Source organism: Microtus pennsylvanicus, chromosome 18 (genome assembly GCF_037038515.1).
Source record: "Microtus pennsylvanicus isolate mMicPen1 chromosome 18, mMicPen1.hap1, whole genome shotgun sequence".
Lineage (NCBI taxonomy): Eukaryota > Metazoa > Chordata > Mammalia > Rodentia > Cricetidae > Microtus > Microtus pennsylvanicus.
This window is the reverse complement of record NC_134596.1, coordinates 35,766,157-35,785,365: the sequence shown is the minus strand read 5'-3', so window position 1 is coordinate 35,785,365 and position 19,209 is coordinate 35,766,157. Positions and strand designations below refer to the sequence as shown.

Genomic DNA, 19,209 nt, shown 5'->3' with positions numbered 1-19,209 from the left:
TGGATTTTTATACTCAACTCATTGGTTCAACTAGGGTTTTAACTGGTTTGGATCATCTTTAATGTCCTCAACTAAGTAATGAGTAACACATTGTTCCATTTTTCAAATGGCAAAAGATTTGGTATAGATGAGAATTTCTGGGATTTCTCACTTGTTTTGGAACATAGATTTATTCTATGCCCTCCAAAACTATGTAGCCGGTTAGAAATTTCTTTTTACAGTTGTCAGCGATGCTCTTCTTGTGGATATACTACCATAATGCAGCTTTGGACTGAAAACGGAGGACTCACTTTTAAAATTGTACCTATTTATTGTGTTTGTATGTTGTGGGGAGGCATGCTATGGCATGTGTATCGTGGTGTGTGTGTGTGTGTGTGTGTGTGTGTGTATGTGCATGTGTTTGTTGGACAACTTACAGGAGTTGTTTCTCTTTTCTACCCTGTAGTCTTAGGAATTGAACTCACCTGGTCAGGTTTGGCTGCAATGTTTACAACCTGAGAGGTCTCTCAGTCCATTAATGCAGAACACTTCCAATGGACGTTGTGATTCTTGTTAATGCCTCATTTCCAACAAGTGAAAAATAAAGAAAGTGGTCACTATCTTTATGTACTGAAACTAGGCAGTAGATCTGCAGGGATATAGCCCACATCTGCATTGGGATTCTTTGAGATAGGTAAGCCCACTTGAGAGTTTTAAATAGGTCTTAAGGCCTTAAGTCTTCCTTTGGAATGTACACACTTCAAAGCTATAAAAGAAGCCCTATCCAAGTCCTTCCTGACTTCACTTTTGTCTATTCCCTACCAGTGTGCATCTCTGAGGTTGGAACATCTGTCTCTTTCCTTTGTTCTTCTTGTCCTGGGGTATCCTAAAGTCTGGAGGCCATCAAAGCAGCAATAAAAATATGCAAAGTGCATTTTTATCCCAATTCCTCATGAAAAAAAGATTTACTTAACAGAGCATTCATTGATTGAAAAAAAAAATACTTTCTGAGAATCTTCTGAACCCTAGTGGAGACAGGCAGTTTTAACTCCTCCTCGTTTACCACAGCATCCAGTCGCTGTGTTTGTCTTCACTTACTGGGAGAGCTACAGGAGAGGTAACCTGCTATGACCTCTGGAGAGGGAGGCATTAGGAACAGAAACGACAGCTTCTGCTTTTAGAGCCATTAATAAAAGTTGTTGAATGATAGGACCTGGGCGTCCATGTTGTTTTCTGACTGCCCTGGAAGTCACAGTTATGGTACAAGTACTTACAGTTTGTAATTACCTAGCTTACTATGACAGACAGAGCTGGGAATCGAATTAAGTGGCTTCCTTCTCTTTCATTTGCTAAACAATCTCCAGCTTAAGCCAAGATTGCCTTTTTTTTCTCCCATCCTAAAAAAGCCACAAACAATGACAGACCAAAATAGCTATTTAGTCAGAAGTGACGACACTTTCTGAACGCTCATCATTAAGAGGGAAATAGACAACCTAGCTCTTTAATGCCTCTCCCTGAATTACCTCCTGCCCTCAGAAGCATCCTCATCTCACTGCCCAGGAGAGATGCCCAGTGACTCTGCCTAGCCTCAGCACTGCTGCAGGCTCCGAAAGGGAGGCGGCTTATGCAAAACATGTGAAAGAGAAATCCTAAAAGTCACTGCAGCTCCTTCCTGCCAGTGATGCAGTTCTCTGTTCTGTGAGAACCGTGGTGGCAAAGACATCACCCATCTTTTTCCTCCCACTATTTTTACTGCAGTGAGAACTGTTGGTGTCTGCTTGCGTTTCGCCAGATAGCTTTAGAATCCTATCTGAGCATTAGGGCTTCCTAAAGCTGGGGAAAAAAAGAGTTTAGAGACCTGCATTGGCCCTTGTCCTCTTGGCTGAATAAAAATCCAATTAATTTGCAATATCTGTTGCCTGTCAAGGCTGGTAACAGCCAGTAGGATCTGAAATGGTTTTTAATGAATTATACCCCTCTCATGGATTCATGGAAATAGAAGCTTTTTCCCCCTCCTTCTCTCACTCTCTGCCTCCCAGAACCAGCTGGACTTTTCGCATCAGCTCCTGCCGCTGTTCTGAGGTTCAGTCATCTCCTGTTTCATTCCATTCCCATCCTGTGTTGAGGGTCGTTTACCAGCAGAGCTTTTGGGGAATGGGATGCATGGTCTTCTTAGAGAGCCTAACAACTTTAAATACCCCTGGACGGTAGACCCGATGCTATTCCAGGGCAGGGGAGCCCCCCACCCCCAGAAGACCGGTTTAGGGTTTAGGGGACTCTGTGAGAGAGTGAGCCTTTGGTCCTTCTCTGTTCACACTGAGGAATGGAAGAGAGAGGCGTGCTAGCGCTGGTTTGTAGTATTTGCCAAACAGGGTACTGCACCAGGAGAGCCTGGAATGTAGTGCAGAGCTGTTAGGCTCCAAAGGGGGAAAGGTTTCCCTCTTCGTCTATAGTCAGCCCGATGCAGTCCATGGCAAAGTATCTAATAGGACAGCACTTGGGCTCTTCAGAAATATAAGTAACTCATTGGTTAGATTTCAATTCTTCACCTTTCCCCCCCTCCTTCCTGGGTGAGCTCATTCCCCCCCTCCTTTTTTTTTTTTAAACCCAGTGATTTAAAATGCTAGAAGGAAAAGCAACTGAGGTCCTAACTTTCGGGTGCTGAATCCTCAGCTAATTGAAATTACTGGGCACAATGCTATATATAGCCAATGAAGAGATTCTGAGCTCTCACTCAGTGCCTTCAAGACATGTCGTTTTGTAGTCAGAGGAAACAGGGATCAATGCATTTTCAAACTGACAGAGGGAACGGATGCTCCTTAGCAGCACATGCCCAGGATCGTGTGTGTGGGGCTTGCGCTGTGCTGAGAAGCTGATCACCGGCCCATATGCCCCTTATTTACTGCAATGTTCTTTGCATGTTATTGTGCACTCCGGACTAACGTGAAGGTAAGAGGAGGCGAGACGGCAACTGGGCACAATGTACATGTTAAACCAGCTGCAAAAAATGTCTACCTTGTGTGGCACCAGGACTTTTCGGATGGCCGGCTGAGCAGGCAGATTATTACAGGTGGTTGCGAAGGCTTTGTTTTATTGTTGCCTTGCAGCCTCCCTGGGGGAGCGCGTCGGAACGCCGCTGTGAAGTGACCTTCAGGTTTAACTGTTTGTAATTCAGGTTCAGGCTCACTCTTGGAGGGTGGAGAGGGGGGAGGAAAAGATTGGAATTATTTCGGTAGGCCAGCACCAAGAAATCAGCGGAGGTAACAAGCTATGGATCCGGCTGTAAATTAGGATTTAGCCTTTCCTTTTGAAAGTGCTGTAAGCTGCTCTTGTTCCTGCAGCTTCATTGTTATAGGAGCTCCGGGGGTTTGAATGTAGCGGCTGGAATGGCATTAGGATGTGAACTGTGGGGTACCCGAGCATCCTATGTGTTGAATGAAGATGACGAGCATCGGGAATTTGCTGATATTAATCACACAGATTCTCAGCTCAGGGTGGGCTGTTGGCTTAGACTGCGTGGGTGCCGCTGCCCCGGCGCTGTCACCTCGCTGACATCCTCTTGCTGTAGCTAATAAGGCTCCAAAGTTGAGCTCAAGTTTGGGAGATTTACCCCTTGTCACCAGCGAGGACGATGTTATTATTGGAAAGGTTTATCTGCCACTATTCATTCAGCAAGAAGCACGAGAGAGCAGCTATGGGATTCCACTTGCATAATTTAAGTGAATTTACATCCTGGGTTAAATTTTTTTTTCTTGAGATTATATTTCTTATTGAAGCAGGTCCAAAAAGAAATGATTGTCTTTGAGGAAGAAAAAAATTCAGAGGCAGTTTCAAGGCTGAAATAGGACTTCTGAAAAAAAAAAAAAAAAAGGTCAACATGAGGTGTTTCCCTTTTTGTTTTAGTGAGAGTGTTTTAATGTGTCTAGGTACTAAAGTTTCATTTTGTGTATTTACAAGTTTTATTGGAGAGCTGCTGGCTGTTCGCATTGGCAAACCTTCTTGCCTAGCATTTGAACTTCAAACAGGTAGTAGACAGATTTCAGGGGTTGGCCAGGTCTCTAGCCGCTGTAGCCTGGAAGCTTGCTGTACGTGAGAAAACAGAGTTCTATAGAATTTACTTCTTACTCCTTTATGAATTCACTTCCTCTGAATATGGTGGGCTTAATAAGCATCATGATAGGTTTTCAGAGATGGGCATATCCTCTAACACCAACGTGGGCTTGTTCTAGTGCATCTTCTATTTCAAACTTATGGCCAGTCCCCTGGCTTTGTGAAGTGGGTGAGTCCTTGTCTTCCCTCCTTTTCTGTTTCAGAAGCATGAAGTGCTTCTTTCAGGAGAAGTGTGGTAACTCACATGAAGGGAGACTCTTTTGATAACTCACTGCTACCTTTAGGAAGTGCAGGAAATCCTGCCATGGATTTCCTCTTCGGGAAGACCCCTCCATCTGCTAACTTCTAATAGTTGTCTTGATAGGTTTAGTTGAGATTGAAATTTGTCTCACTTCAACTCATAAGCCAAGGAAAGGCTTGTTCTGCTGAACCTGGATGACCTCTGGAGAATAAATTCTTAATCCTTTCCCTAACCCGTGTGAAATGCTGACGCTTTCTGGCACAATCGACAGAAAGAGAGACCATGTGTGTTCCTATCAGCAACATACACAAAACAGACTTGTTTATGAGGAAATTAACTTCAATTTTAGGTGTACATGCACGTTTTTGTATAATTGGCTTTTTACTCTCTAATTTATAATTTTACGTTGCATGCTTCTCTTCTGAAATAGAATGTTTTGTGAAACAGTTTTAAAAATGGTCTTCACCTGGGTTTCCATCAGATTGGGTACAATAAACTCTTACCTAATGGGGTTTTTTATGTTTCAATATAATTGATTTTATGTCCATGATACTTAGAACTACTTATCTGAACATCTCTGCAAAAGCCTTGGTTATGGTGTGTAGTTTCTCATGTCTGACAGAATTCAAAGTGATGTTTCTTACACTGATCCAAAACTTTCAGATAGTTATAATTTAAAGGTTAGAAATGTCTCTTGTGAAATTTATTTTTCAATGCAAATGCAATATTAATGTCACATTTTGCTCTCAAATAATTATTTGACAAATGTTATATTTAGATAATATTATAGGCAGAAGGACTTTTGAAATATATTTTGAATGCTTTCACATAAAAATCAAATAACATTAAAGCTGAAATACTAGTATGCATTACTCTCTCTCTCTCTCTCTCTCTCTCTCTCTCTCTCTCTCTCTCACACACACACACACACACACACACACACACACACACACACACACACAATATCCCACACATCAGAGTGTAACTTGAGGGTCACCATTATTCAGTTATTCTTTAAATGACAGATATGTTTTGCATAACATGCTGAAGTCTTAGATGCTAAAATTAATGAAAAATAATTCTTGTTGTTATAATACCTCTAGTGTAGGACAAGACACAGACAAATTTAACAGTGAGTGGTCTGAAGTATGAGGGGACTTGGAAAGGGCTTTGATGAAGGCCATTACTCTAATTTTGCTGTCATTGGAAAAGGAAAAATTAAGCCCAAACTGGTTGTACCCAGAATGACCAAGAGAGATTCCACTGTGAAGTCACCTCTGTCTTGAATTTCTCCAGCCGTCCTGCTGAGAGCAGGGCATGATGGGTAGAAGGAGCATGTAACTAACACACCTAGAAACCTGTGAGGAGCTGTAAACAGTTGGGAGTGGATGATTCTGGGGTGTTACACAGCTGGACAGTACCTAATTGAAATGATAGGCAACCGTTACAGTGTAACTCTGAAAACTATGTTACTTTGTAATCTCTTTCTGGAATGAGGTCTTTACACAGAAAAGAAGAAGAAGAAAAAAAAACAGACTTCCAATCAAGAGTACTATTTATGTTATGTTTTCTTGATAGCTTTAAGTTGCTGGAGTTATAAAGATGCATATCATGCTAGCTTGGGTTTCCTTTTAACTTTATTTTTTTTTTCAGAAAATGATTAGAACAATTTAATTTGATTGTGGTCACACAAAAGGAGGTAATGTGCTCATTCTGTGGATATGCAGTGCCTCTTTGATCTGAGATTGCCTGTGCTGTATGAAAAGTACCTCTTTGATGAGAAAACATGGGTGATTTGCTGTATCAGATGGCCACATCATCCTGTCTATTGAATTAGCTCTATTTTTTGAAAGTAGAGATGTTAATGACCATTTTCTAGGTGATCTTACAATCACCATATCAGGGTTTTGCTGCCTGTGGAACTACTACAAATGTGGTTCTGCACCCCTACACAGGCTCAGTATTTCAAGACAGGAATGTCAAGCCAGACCAGCATCACAGTTAGGGAGACTAAGGGAGAAAGAGGAGACATACGTTCCTTCTGTCCTCATGTGTTGGGAGCAGACTTAGTGTAAGATTGGAATCTCTAGAACTTTGACTTCTGCTCTTTACTGTAACTCCTGATGCCTATCTACTCCTTAGATTCAATCATTCTGCTCTTTCATTTTGTAAATTCCTTGAGGTCAACGCAAGAACCTTCTAGAAAAATGGTGCTATCGAATTGATTTTAGGTCATGATTTCTGAAGATTTCAATCAAAACTACACTTGAGTCTGTCTTCCTCACTTATGGAATAGTTTGAGGACTTTTTAAAAAACTATCCAAAGTTTGGATTTTCATTCATTAAATATGGTCACTAATAGCTATGATATGGATGCCATAGGCTGGAGAGTTGTTGGGGGGGGGGGGGGTAAAAGCACTTCAAGAGTGAGGGCCTGAGTTTGAATCCTCAAAACCTGTGTAAGAGCTTGACAATTAGTGTCTCTGTCTCTTATGGGGAGATGGGAGGTAGAGACATCACAGAGACCCTTTTGTTTAAGCCCACGTAGAAGATAAAGAGCAACACTAGAGGATTCCCATGGACCTTCACACATACTCTGTGGTATGGACACATCTGTATTCATGCACACTAATGTGGACATGCATGCATGCGCACACGCACACACTCACAAATGGTGCTCAACATGTAAAGGCTATAAAAATGTTCTTTGAATACAGTAAGAAATCAATCAACTAGGTACTGATTGAAAAACTACAATTGGCAAAATAACATGAAGATTTTTGTTAGGTAATTCTAAGAACCAAGCACATTTTTAAAAACTATGGTTAATGAGAAGCATATTATGATTTAATATTCCTCTCCAACCACAATTGTCATCACAATCAAACAGCATATACACACACTCTAAAATATAATTTAGATGGTAGGAGCTGAAAATATAGGGCTTGATTGTTATTAAATTTTATATTATAAGCACAAATAGAACCAAATAAAAAGTACTGAGCAGACACATGCCTGATTGATAGTGACAGAGTCTTAGACTTTTTTATCCACTTCTCTTCTTCCTGACTTATTATCTTAATCCGATGTATTTCTGTCTTTTATGTGGTCACTTGGACATCATAAAATGCTGGGTTCAAATGCTGCACTGAGTGTCTCCAAGTGTCTGCACCTACCCATTTACTTTCTTGATTGATACAGTTGGGTCTTGAGATTTGGTTGAAGAAATCAATAGTTTGCACTAAAACAACTTATTGATTGTCTGTTTCAACACTTTAGCATTCAGACATTCATCAAGCTCAATCCTATCAACTTTATCTTCTGTGATAGCCCACACCATTTTTGTCTTTGAGCTTTAGCTAGTATAGTTTATTCCACTGGGTCCCTCTTCTGATGCTTACACATGTCTTAATTCCTCCTTACTCTCAGAAGTTATCGAGGGGATCTACATTCCTGGGAACTGAACCTAAGCCATACCAGCTACCCAATTTCTCCTTTAAATATTAAATACAATTTATCCTTCACTCATATGCCAATATATTTTTAGACTTATTCTATTTTTAATTTTATGTATAGGTGTGTGTACACACATGTAAGTAAAGATGTTCACAGAGCCTAGAAGAGAATGTCAGGTCCCCTGGAACTAAAATTGCAGGCACTTACAAGCTGTCTGACATGTATGCTGGGTGTCAAACTCTGGCCCTATGCATGAATAGAACAAATTGCTGACCGCTGAGGCATCATTACAGCCCCCATGGCAACCTGTCTTCCATGGCTTCATGTCACTCACAATATGATTTTCTTCTTCTGGTTGGTTTATTTTGCTCATGTTTAAAGATGTTTTCATCCATCAGATGGATTTTAAGCATTTTGAAGACAGAGACTGTATATTATTGTCTTTATTTTTTTTAACACCTTGTTCAGGAATTTAACTACGAAGGGTGGCTCAAAAGGAGAAGCTGTTGAAACTCTGCCTCTTTATGTTGCTGACACCTACTCTTCACCACATTCTCTGCTGTGTGCACATACTGATGCTCTGAATAAACACATTCTTTTTGCAGGCAGGGTTTGTAGGATCATGAATCAGAATGTGTGGACAGTTTGTGTAACACCTACGGCTCATAGGTGTCGTGAGACTATGGCTCATGACACAGTCAGAGGTGGTTCCTGTCAGGGTTCCAGCTGAATAATTGTCATCTTCTTTATTCCGACATGCTCTGGGAGCTCACCCCACGCCTATGTTATAGCTGTCTGATTGTGAACCTCCCTCCTTAAGAGTATTGAGTCTACAAAATATAAACCAACTTGATGTGTTGGTTTACAACTTTTAATAAAGTCCTGTAATTCAAATAATTTTAAAGTAACATAGCTAATAAAAAATAAGTGACATTATGAATAACAAAAGTAGCTACCCTTTGTTGAGCTTATGAATTACATTCCCGAACTGCTTACATGCTTTCTTTGTTAACGCTACCACTTTATAGATAAAGCTTACCTATGTTTTTATTATTTAGAAGAAATTTATTCAGGGGAACTAATTGATTTGCCTAATGTTACATTTCTTAATTGCCAGTGAAGCCAGCTTTAATCCAGGTCAATTACACTATAAACTCTGATAGCAGCATAACTACACTGATAGAGAGATCATGAACACTAACAATTACCACGTCACAGACTCCTCAACTATTGTTTAAAGGAGGCCAGGAGCAAATCAAGCAGTGAAAATGATTGTGTTCTTCATGCGACATTTTTTCTTTAAAATTCTTCCTATTACATGATGGCTTGGGTCAAACATAAGGTATTCTTTTACATTCCCAATGCATTATTTAACAAACATTGTTTAGTAAACATTTGCAATGGTTCCTGCACAGAACCAGGTGTTAGAAATAAAGGGAAGAGAATTAAGCAGGCAATAATCCTTTCCCTTGGAATTTATCTGGCAATGAAGTAAGTATAAAATAAAACAATTAAGTAATATTCATAATTGTAAGTACTAGGATGGAAGAGGTGGAGAAAGAAATTGGAGGCATGAGTTCTGGGAGGCTTTTGGTGATAGCCTTAAACAAGGTAATTATTGAAGGCATCTATCATCCATCTATCTATCTATCTATCTATCTATCTATCTATCTATCTATCTATCATCGCATATATATGATAACACACACACACACACACACACACACACACACACACACACACACACACAATTATCCCCTCCATGATGGCTAGGAAGAGAAATGTCAAAGGTATGTTCAAGTGAGCAAATCACACAGGACTTCATACGTCAGGCTTCTGTCAGTCCAGTGGGGAAACCAGTGGTTTTCAATGGAAGAATTAAGAATTGACTCATTGACAACCACTTAACCTTGGTCACTTAGGCTCCTATGTGGGACACAGACTTTCAAACAGGAAGTCTCAGAGTTAAGTGACAACTTAGATGTTCTTATCACTATCCAGGGGAGAGGTGTATATCCAGGAGATTGGGTATATGGAGCTCAGATCTGTATAGAATTTTGTTTGAGCATTTTAGCGTCTTTGATTTTGCAGCCCTGACTATCATGCTCTCCTTAGACATGGAGACCTAGTTCTCAGTTATTATGGGTACCATTTAGAAGTAAATCTTAGTTATGCTGAAGTTTCTATCCTTTTAATTCCTCCAAACTTTTAGGACGGTAGATTGGCTAATACCAGAGTCATCCATATAGTAGAGCTTAATTTGCATTTAGCCTCACATCTTCCAGACATCTGGGATGCTCTCCTAGTTCCTGCCTAAGTCTACTGTGAGTCACTGCAGAGCAAGAACCATGCCTCCTTTTGCCTGTATGCCCACTGACTTCACCTGACAAGTAAGGAATGAATATTTGACAGATAAGTGAGTATGGATGGATGCTACCCATTCATGCCACAGGACTTATTCCACAGGGCCTCTTTAGCGTGGTATGACATAGGAGCCGATGCACAAGGAGAATAGATTCTTTACTCAGTGAATGGTTTTCTCTGCTAGAAAATCAATGCCCCTGTAATGAGAGTATCCATTCAGCATCAGCATCAGTAAGGAAAATCCTTGGGATCGAGAAGTATTACTGGGCTATGCCTAGGACAAGTTTACAACCAGGTACGGTGCCACACGTCTGTAACCTCAGTAACAGGGAGGCTGAGGTGTGAGGCGTGCTGACTGTGAGTTCAAGGTCAATCTGGGTGAGGTAGCCAGGCCTTATCTCAGAAACAGTAACAGAAATGTAGGAGGTGCCGCCCACGCGTAGAGCCTCAAAGGAACAGGTTACCATGTGTTCAGAGAACAGTTGACTACCACTTCCCTAAAAAAATGTATAGGCACATAAATTTCCCCAATTTTGCACAGTAACACAGATAAGAAAAAAAATTAAACTTATAATTCTTGTTTTTGAGATGAGCTTTCCCACTCTGGCAGAAACCGGCTTGCTCGGAGTTCAGTGTGTGACATAGACTGGCCTCAGATTGTTGGTGGTCTCCGTGTCTCAGTGTCTCAGATGCTGAGATTTAAGGAAGGAGCTGCCACATCCTTCTTAAAATTGCAACTTAACCTAAGTTTTTCAAAGCAGCACTTGACTTTATCAAAAGCTATGCCTATCCAGACTGTCTGTTCATCTTTATGTTAAAGGTTTGATTGTTTATAGTGTTGCTCAAGATTAACTAAAGTATTATAGGCAGATGTATAGTTGCAGGAATGCAATTCACACTGACCGTTTTGAAACAAATGCCTTCATTTACCTTTCTTAATGAATTTGGAAAGATCAGAACGGATCATAGCTCACCACTCGAAAGACATGTTCCTTGTCTTAAGAAGCGTATTACCTCAGACGAAAAGATGAAAAGATGATAAATAAATTACACAAATTGGCCAGTGCTAAGCAAGATATAGGTGAAATGAGCACAGGGTAGGTGACCAGATAGTCCATTTGTTGATAGACATATTTGTTCTGTTCATCAAGGTCTTCATGATTCAGAACTGACTTCTAAGACTCCAGGCCTTGAGGGTTAGCTGGTCAGTCTGTGTTCAGTATACTCAAAAGCATTAGTAATATTTGGTGACCATTCATAATGTGTAGCAGGCACTGTGTACGTCAATCATTTGATTTTCGCAGTAATATTAGAGAAAGGTTTTGTGGGTAAGCCCATTTTGCCTGTGGAAGGACTCAGCCATACATACAAGAATTATACCATACAGGGCCTCACAGGTTGGATCTGCGGTACTGAAACAATTCCTCTACTCAGGAACCATGGGACAGGACAGTGCCTGGAAGCCCACCTTTCTTAATTTGACCAGCTCCTTGGTATTTGAATCCAGTGCCCACTCTGACCTTCTCCAAAGGGCTGTATATTATCCCTTTAGTTATGATGGCACTGGTTCTTTCTCTGGTTTATTACTATACTTTTATCTATACAGATTTTTATTTCCACTGATTTTTTTCCCCATAAGCCAAAGTCTGGGAAAAATCCCATGACTCAGTAACTTACACCTTGCTCTGGGTCTAGGGGTGAGGAGGGGTGCTTATACTTAAAAGACTTCATATCGTATTGATATGTCTTCAGCCCTAGAAACATGCCTATTTGCCAAGGCCTAGACTTGATATTAGTGTAATAAACAAGGTAAGAAGACTTGCCAAATAAATCAGCATTGTTTGGTAGCTTGAGAAACCTATCTCTTAAGAATGGAAAAGTGGCTGGGTGGTGATGGCACACACCTTTAATTCCAGCACTCGGGAGGCAGAGGCAGGCAGATCTCTGTGAGTTTAAGGCCAGCCTGGTCTACAAGAGCTAGTTCCAAGATAGGTCTCAAAGCTACAGAGAAACCCTATCTTGGGGATAGGGGGAGAATGGAAAAGTGGAAGATGACCAATAAAACAATAAATCTTTTTCCTTGTTTTGATGTTAACTCTTACAAACAAGAACAGAATCTGAATTAAGCATAGGACACGTCTTTCTTTATAACAGAATTAAGGCAGACATGATTACAAGTATACCAAGATTTTGCTATTTTAAAAATAGCGTGTGAGCATTCTTGTTTATTTTTACAAATTACTGATGTTTTGTAAGAGTGTACCTAGAGAGAAAGAAAGGAAGGAAACTGAGGCAATGGGGTATGCGGGACCCTTGGGAGGGAGGAAGGCGGCCTTCTGAATCAAGCCTCGAACCTTATGGTAGCTGATAAAGACATTCATGCGCTTGTGTTGCCTGCTTTGTGGATGGATCTTTAGATGCTGTCCTTCTGGCTCGTTAGGAATGTAAACTGAGGGATCAGTACGTATACTTGGCATTTCTCAGCTAATTTTAGACTGTGAAAGAATATTTGCTCATTAGAGACATTATATAATGTATAGAAAATGGCAAAAAGTCTCTACTTCTTATGACCTTGCTACTCAGAGTGAGGTTCTCTTCATTGCTTTTTGATGTGATGTGTGTGAACATATAAGTTTGCATGTATTTGGAACAAGTGCTTTCGTAACTTTTCTTTTTGCTATGACATACCAAGAGCATTCTTGTGTTTCTAATAATTATTCCTAAGCACAGTCTGAATAGGCGCTGTAATAGGGACACTTTTCCCTTTTCTTTTGAGAAGTAAATAAACACAGGTAGGCAGGGGCTGAAAGCATCGTTTTTTCTCAGGCCATTGCCTCTCACAGAGGATAGAAGGCTTTCAGGTGTAACCTTGGAATAGCTTTGAAATGAGATGCACTCTGGAATGGAAGAAAGAATATATGCAGAATGTGGGTTTCCAAGGGATCCTTGCCATCGTACTTTAAACAAGGAAAAAACTGTAGGCTTAATGCAAGTATGTCAGCAGCTAGTCCCTAACACAGTTGCTACGCCCACCACAGCGAAATAACATACTTCACAGTGGTATTTTAAAGGTTCCTTTAAACAGAATCCAGCCAGACAACCTGCTTATTATCATCATTCTCCCGGGCATTTAGTGTGGAAACACTGCAATCATTTTTACTCCACAGCCCCTGTGGAATCTGATAAATCCATAAATGCTCTCCAGCCCATCTCTGTCTTGGTCCTAAATGATTCCTTCTGCATCATCTGTTTCTCCTTTCTTCCATGAAGGTTCTTTCCCTCTATCGCCTGCCAGAGGAACATCCCAACTGGCTTCCCAGTTTCTTCTTCAAGTTTATCCTCTCCACAGTGGCTCCACACCTACTTTGCTTCAAACCCTGATATGAACCGGTCATACATTTCCTTGCTCATGGATGTTTTGTGATACCTAATATCATAAAAATTCTTCTTTCTCATGGATAACCTCAACTACGAGTCTATCTTGGCAGGCTCCTGTCCCATGCCAGACTCCATCCAAGCCATGCTTTGCTTGGAGTGAAGGTAAAGAAAGGAATGTTGAATAGAAGACCCGAGTAAGACATGTCTCCATCTGCTGACTCATCATTGCTACATTAAATACTAAGTCAGCTTTCTGCAGCTTGTGTTCTAGATGGTGTGGTTGAGAAGACAACAGAAAACATTCCTCTCATGCCATGAGGTAGGCTGTAGGCAGGCAAAGCCTCATGAAGAGTGTGAAGTCCACTTAAAGGGTGTTAAAATACTTTCAAGGAGGCGATGGGTTGCCTGCTGAAGTAGTGAGGGTAGGTTTTAACCTCAGTGTATGTTATACCCTTGGTTATGTAGCTGAGATTCCCTCACAGCACACCTCAGATCCCAGGAAGTTGGGCTATGATGCAATTCCTATGTAAAATTGGTGGCAGTAGCTATAACACAGTGCTTAGTCTTGCAGTTAAAGGAGACTAGAGAGATGGCCCTTGGTATCAGGAGTTGCACCTCTCCTGGCCAAGACCTCTGCCAATACTCAGCCTCAGGCAAATAAACAGAAAGCATCAATGATTACTTGGGATACCAATCACAAAGTTGGCTTTGTATGGAGAAGAAATCCAGGTATGCAAGAAGACTCCATTAATTCCAAAATAATAAAGATAGCTAACCCTTTAATTACTATTTTGTGTCTGGCAAGTGCATGCATTTGGCAATGCATATACTTGTTTTTCTGTGAAAAGTTTCCAAGTTAAATGTCTGTAAAATTGCTTGTGGAATGATAGGGGACTGATTTTGACTCATAATGGTAAAACAAAAATATTTTTAAAAAACTTTCCGCTTACAATGCAGTTGTCACAGATGAGAAAATTTAGAACATGTATTTTAAGTTTTATAATTCGATATAAGTAATCTAAGTACTTGGGAAGTTTTGTTTGTTAATCAGATAAAGTATTTTAAAAAGAAAAAATTTAAGGGATTTTAATTAAGTTAAAAGTGCTTTAATGACGATTCTAAACTCATGCTAGGTAAGTAGAACAATACAGTTATAAAGTAAAACAATAATGTCTAGGCTTGTAAAATTAAATTTTATAATTTATTTAAAATTTATGCATTAATTTTATAAACTAGGTAAGACACATGTTATCTTTTTTTGTCTGTGAAAGATGCCCCAAAAATAACATTAAAATACTTCCATGGCTTTCATTGGGTGTTAAAGAGGGTGTGAATTTGGGTGGGTGGAGAAGTGGGGAAGATCTGGGAGAAGCTGAGGGAAGGGAACTATAACCAGAACATACGATATATAACAAAAAACATCTTCAATAAAAAACATATTCAAAGTAATGTGTGTGACATTGATTTATATATTCTAGGACATTAGAAAGTGCTCACTATTATGGTATCTGCTGATGGTTACTCTTCAATCTGATATTTCAATGCAGGAAAAACATTTACCTGTCCCCTGTGTGACTCAAGGCCACAGAGACCTGTTAATTTCTTCACTAGAGAAAGCATCTCTCTTTTCTCCCTTTTATCACTTTGTGTTTCTAGTGTAACATTGTAAATCTCTATTGTGGGGATTTTCATGTCTGTTTCTTTATTAGCACGGACATTCTATTTTGTCATCAGTTGATTTTTTTTTTTAAGATGTAAAGGCTGAGTAGTTCTTACAGACTAAGTATTGTTTTATTTCCCAGGGACAATTCTTAATGAGAAAGTTTATCTGTGTCTATGAGGAGTGAGTGATAAATTACTGGATTTGGTTCCATTAGAAACCTAAGCAGCAGTTATCTCAGGAAATTCTGCAATAAAATATTTAGGAAGGTAATTGACTAGTTTCAGAAATAACAAGTTAATGAAAACAGCTAAGAAAAATTCAAAATACATTGAAGAAAAACTGAGGGTCCATGAGTACGGTGAAAAGTATTCATTTTCCCTCTTGGGCCTGAAACTGTTGTGGTTCAGATAGAACCACACAAGTTAGGTTTGCAATGTGACTAAAGCAGGGGATGCTGGGCAGGGGATGCTGGGCAGGGGATGCTGGGCAGGGGTGGGCATCAGTGATACAGGACTGTGGGTTTCTAATGAACATTGCTGTCAGGACAGTCTGCTCATTCTCCTTGTAGAGATCTGCTGCCCATCTCCTTCGCTTCAGTCTTGTCTACTGCAGCCAGGAAGCTGTTTCCAGTTGCTTTTAGTCCATCAGTCAATAACATTGATTTTTTTCCAACATGAGGTGTTTCTCACCTCTTCTCTCATTATCCCCTCCTTCAGGGCTAAACAAAGTTTCCCGGTGTGCCACAGTTTGGATTGCCTATAAAACAGAAATGACCAGAGGCAGAATATAGGGCTTTGGTTGAGTAGGAAGGGTGACCAGTAACACAAAATCTTCCAGAAGCATCTTGGGCAAAATATTTTTGGCACAGTCCTAAGGGATATTATTTCCTCAAGTGGGAAACATAAATGCACATAAAATGTCTATCTTGTCTACTGTAGTTCTATTGAACAGGCTGAGGGGAGTGAATCCCAGAGGTCTGCCCTGTTTCCTGTGTAATTTTGGAGGGGTTCTCCTGAAGTAGACATCTGCTACTCCTGGAAGTGAGTTAGGAGAGCAGTCATGCTAGATGAGGCCATAGAGGACAGTACAGACACTAAGGAAAAGTGGCCATTTCTGCACCAGTAATAAGTTATACATAGCTCTCACAAGCTTGCCATGTGATTATCATTACCATCTAATATACTGTATTACTATTATATTGTCATCATTATTACTGCATCTCCAAAATCAAACCCATATTCCCAAATCATTGACTAAGATGGTAGTATCAGACTTCCCAGGGTACAGCACACTGCTGTCCACAACCACTCACTTTTTACTATAGATAATTACAAAAGCCTTGATGATACAAAGGTGTGTGAAGGCGATCCACCTCCTTAGTACAAGGCTAGGTATTAAAATTGGGTTTGATTCAGTAATGCTAGGAAGAAATGATAGGGTTTTATGGTAGAGTAGGAACTGAGAGAAACTTCAGATGCTGCTGGGCAAAGAGTTAACCCAAGCTTTTGTAGCAGACGCCTTATAGCAGGGTCACAAAAATCAGAAGAGAATTACTGTTTTTGTGAACTGTGTTTATGATGTTGACCTGCATTTTCGTGTAATCCAGCATGGTTATATCAAGCGACCCCTCCACTTAATTCTCAAAGTTCTATGTTTGACTTTCCTTTCTGTCTGTTATTATATGCACAAGCCGGGGTTATTTAGCCTGCATTAGCCTTAGTGACATGGAACACTAATGTTTATTACATAGACCGCTTTTGTTATAAGATTCATGCGTGTTAACATTGGCAAAGCCATCATAAATATGTGTTCTTCATAACAGAGATTGAACCAATGATGTATCTCCTCCTTTCTAAGAAGTTTCCACTTCTTCAATGCAACATGAATTCTCTAATTTTTATTTTTGCTGGATTTGTGTAAGGGAAATGTTCTAGTCCTTGGTGGAAACTCCTAAGGAGTAAAAATCTCAACAATCTGTATCAATTCAATGGTTGCAGTGAATTTCAATCCTGTACTGGCATGGAAAAGAGGAGTGTGCACGGCGTTAGAAAGACTCAGAAATTTCTGAAATGGTATCTGGGAATATAACTGTATAGCTTTTCAGTACAGCACAGGGCAGGAGAAAGCAGTTTTGAATCATGTCACTGGTCTAAATTGAGATGCATTGCCAGTATAAAATAAATATGGAATTTGTTAGGTTTATATGGAAAATTTACTTTGTTTATATTAAATTGATATGTTTAGATATATTGCACTAAATAAAACAGGGATTTGAATTTTATCTTTACTTTATCCATTGTGGCAGTTAGAATATTTAAAAATATATGACTCGTATTTATGATTCTTACTTTTCTTTTGAATAATGCTGATCTTGTGACCAGAGGGTGTTCCTTCTTTCAATGAGTTGAAAGGCCTTAGACCTTGATTTCCTGAGGCATTTTTTACAGTCACCATGGTGAGCTGTCCATCTCTGTAGGCTTTAGGCCTTGAGGAGCAATAAAAGGATATTTTCTCATATATAGCTCTAAGATTGTAACCCCATCCTTAATTGTTTCATTTGCCAGATAACCTCCAGTTTCCAGGTCTCCATGCCCTGCTGAGGTCCAGAGAAGCCAACTGACTTGTTCAGATCACTGCTATCTAGTACTTTATTCACTAGGTGCACTGGCCCCTAAATGCATAACCAAGCTGGATGCAGAAGTTAGATGGAATAGGGGAATAGGTATTTTGAAAAGAATTAGGAACAGTTGGTATCAGGATTCTTTTTTGCTTCTTTGTTTGGTGTGTATGTCTGTGTGTGTGTGTGTGTGTGTGTGTGTGTGTGTGTGTGTGTGTGTGCAGAGCATCTTCTGGAACTTTTACAGTTACAAGTATAAACAATGTGACTGAAGCTAGGCTAGAAGTACTGACTGGGAGTTTTCCTAGTTAGACCACAGGTCTATGAACTTGGTAGAAACAGCAAGAGACTCCAGGATGCTCCATCTTAATTTCTGTGAATACAAAACTAAGACACAACTCCTCATACTTTCAAGTCATCATATAGTATTACAGAGGCAACACAAGACTTCCATTCCGTATAAGCTTTGGTGAGAGTGATGGATGAAAAAATTATAATCAATGACATAACATCTCTTAATTTTAGTTTTCTTAGCCCTGAAAAAAATGAGTTCAAATAAGGCTATACCTGCTTCTGTGTCTCAGGTATAGCCGATGTTCAAATAATGGAAGCAATAAATAAGCAAATATCCATTATATGAGTTTAAAAGTCTTTTCACATCAATGTCTGTGAATGTGTAAGGCATACACCATTTTAGGACTCTCATTTCTTCAGTTTAGAATAAAAAGTATGTGCAGTGAAAGAAAATGGAACCATCCAGGACATGGAGCTATAACTGGGATTTTATGTGTTCAACTAGTCTACTATATTACATATCTACACATGTGAGAGAAACCAAATCTGAGTCAAGGGAAGCAAAAACACTCTTTGTCCCCTTCTTAAAACTCTTGTCCATCTTTGAAGCTAAAATTAGGGCGCCAGTAGATACAGGATTTATAATCAATTTTCTGGGGAAATGGAGCCGAATCTCAATCCCACCTTGAAAAGGCCAAACGACCTAAAGGAGACAGTGCCATTGGGGCTATGCATTTGCACTTCCTAGCACAAACTTCAGACGTGCATTTTTAAGCCCCAAAGGGACTGCAAAGCTCAATTTATTTTCATGGAGTCTTAACTGCTGACTGAAGATAAAGCATTTAAGGCAATCACCATGGAAATGAGATTGTATGAATCATGGCTCCTTAAGGCCTACTCAATATGCCCTGACTGACAAGTCCAGCTTTACTTATATAGACAGGATCTCTTTGATGAGGCAAATTCAACATATGACTAACTGGGAGACACAGACAGATGTTAAGAAGTGATATTTCTGACACTTGATAGAATTTTACATATCTATCTATCTAGTTATTATCTCTCTATCATCTAAAAATTTAGCAATTATATCTCAATCATCTTTCA

The 19,209-nt window shown here is 39.7% G+C and overlaps 1 protein-coding gene across 16 annotated transcripts in view; it reads left to right on the top strand.

Moving 5' to 3' along the window:
• Positions 1 to 19,209, top strand: part of Dlg2 (discs large MAGUK scaffold protein 2) — a 1,657,078-nt gene that overhangs the window by 447,027 nt on the left and 1,190,842 nt on the right. For 3 of the 16 annotated variants that reach the window (XM_075953005.1, XM_075952996.1, XM_075952990.1), the window contains exon 1: positions 2,589 to 2,928. The exons of 11 other annotated variants lie outside the window; for them this stretch is intronic. In XM_075953005.1, coding sequence (XP_075809120.1) covers positions 2,887 to 2,928 — 42 coding nt within the window. In that variant the 5' untranslated portion in view covers positions 2,589 to 2,886. Of the gene's footprint in view, positions 1 to 2,588; positions 2,929 to 19,209 lie in introns of those variants that run through there. 2 more of the 16 variants (XM_075953001.1, XM_075952991.1) reach the window with 2 other exon arrangements.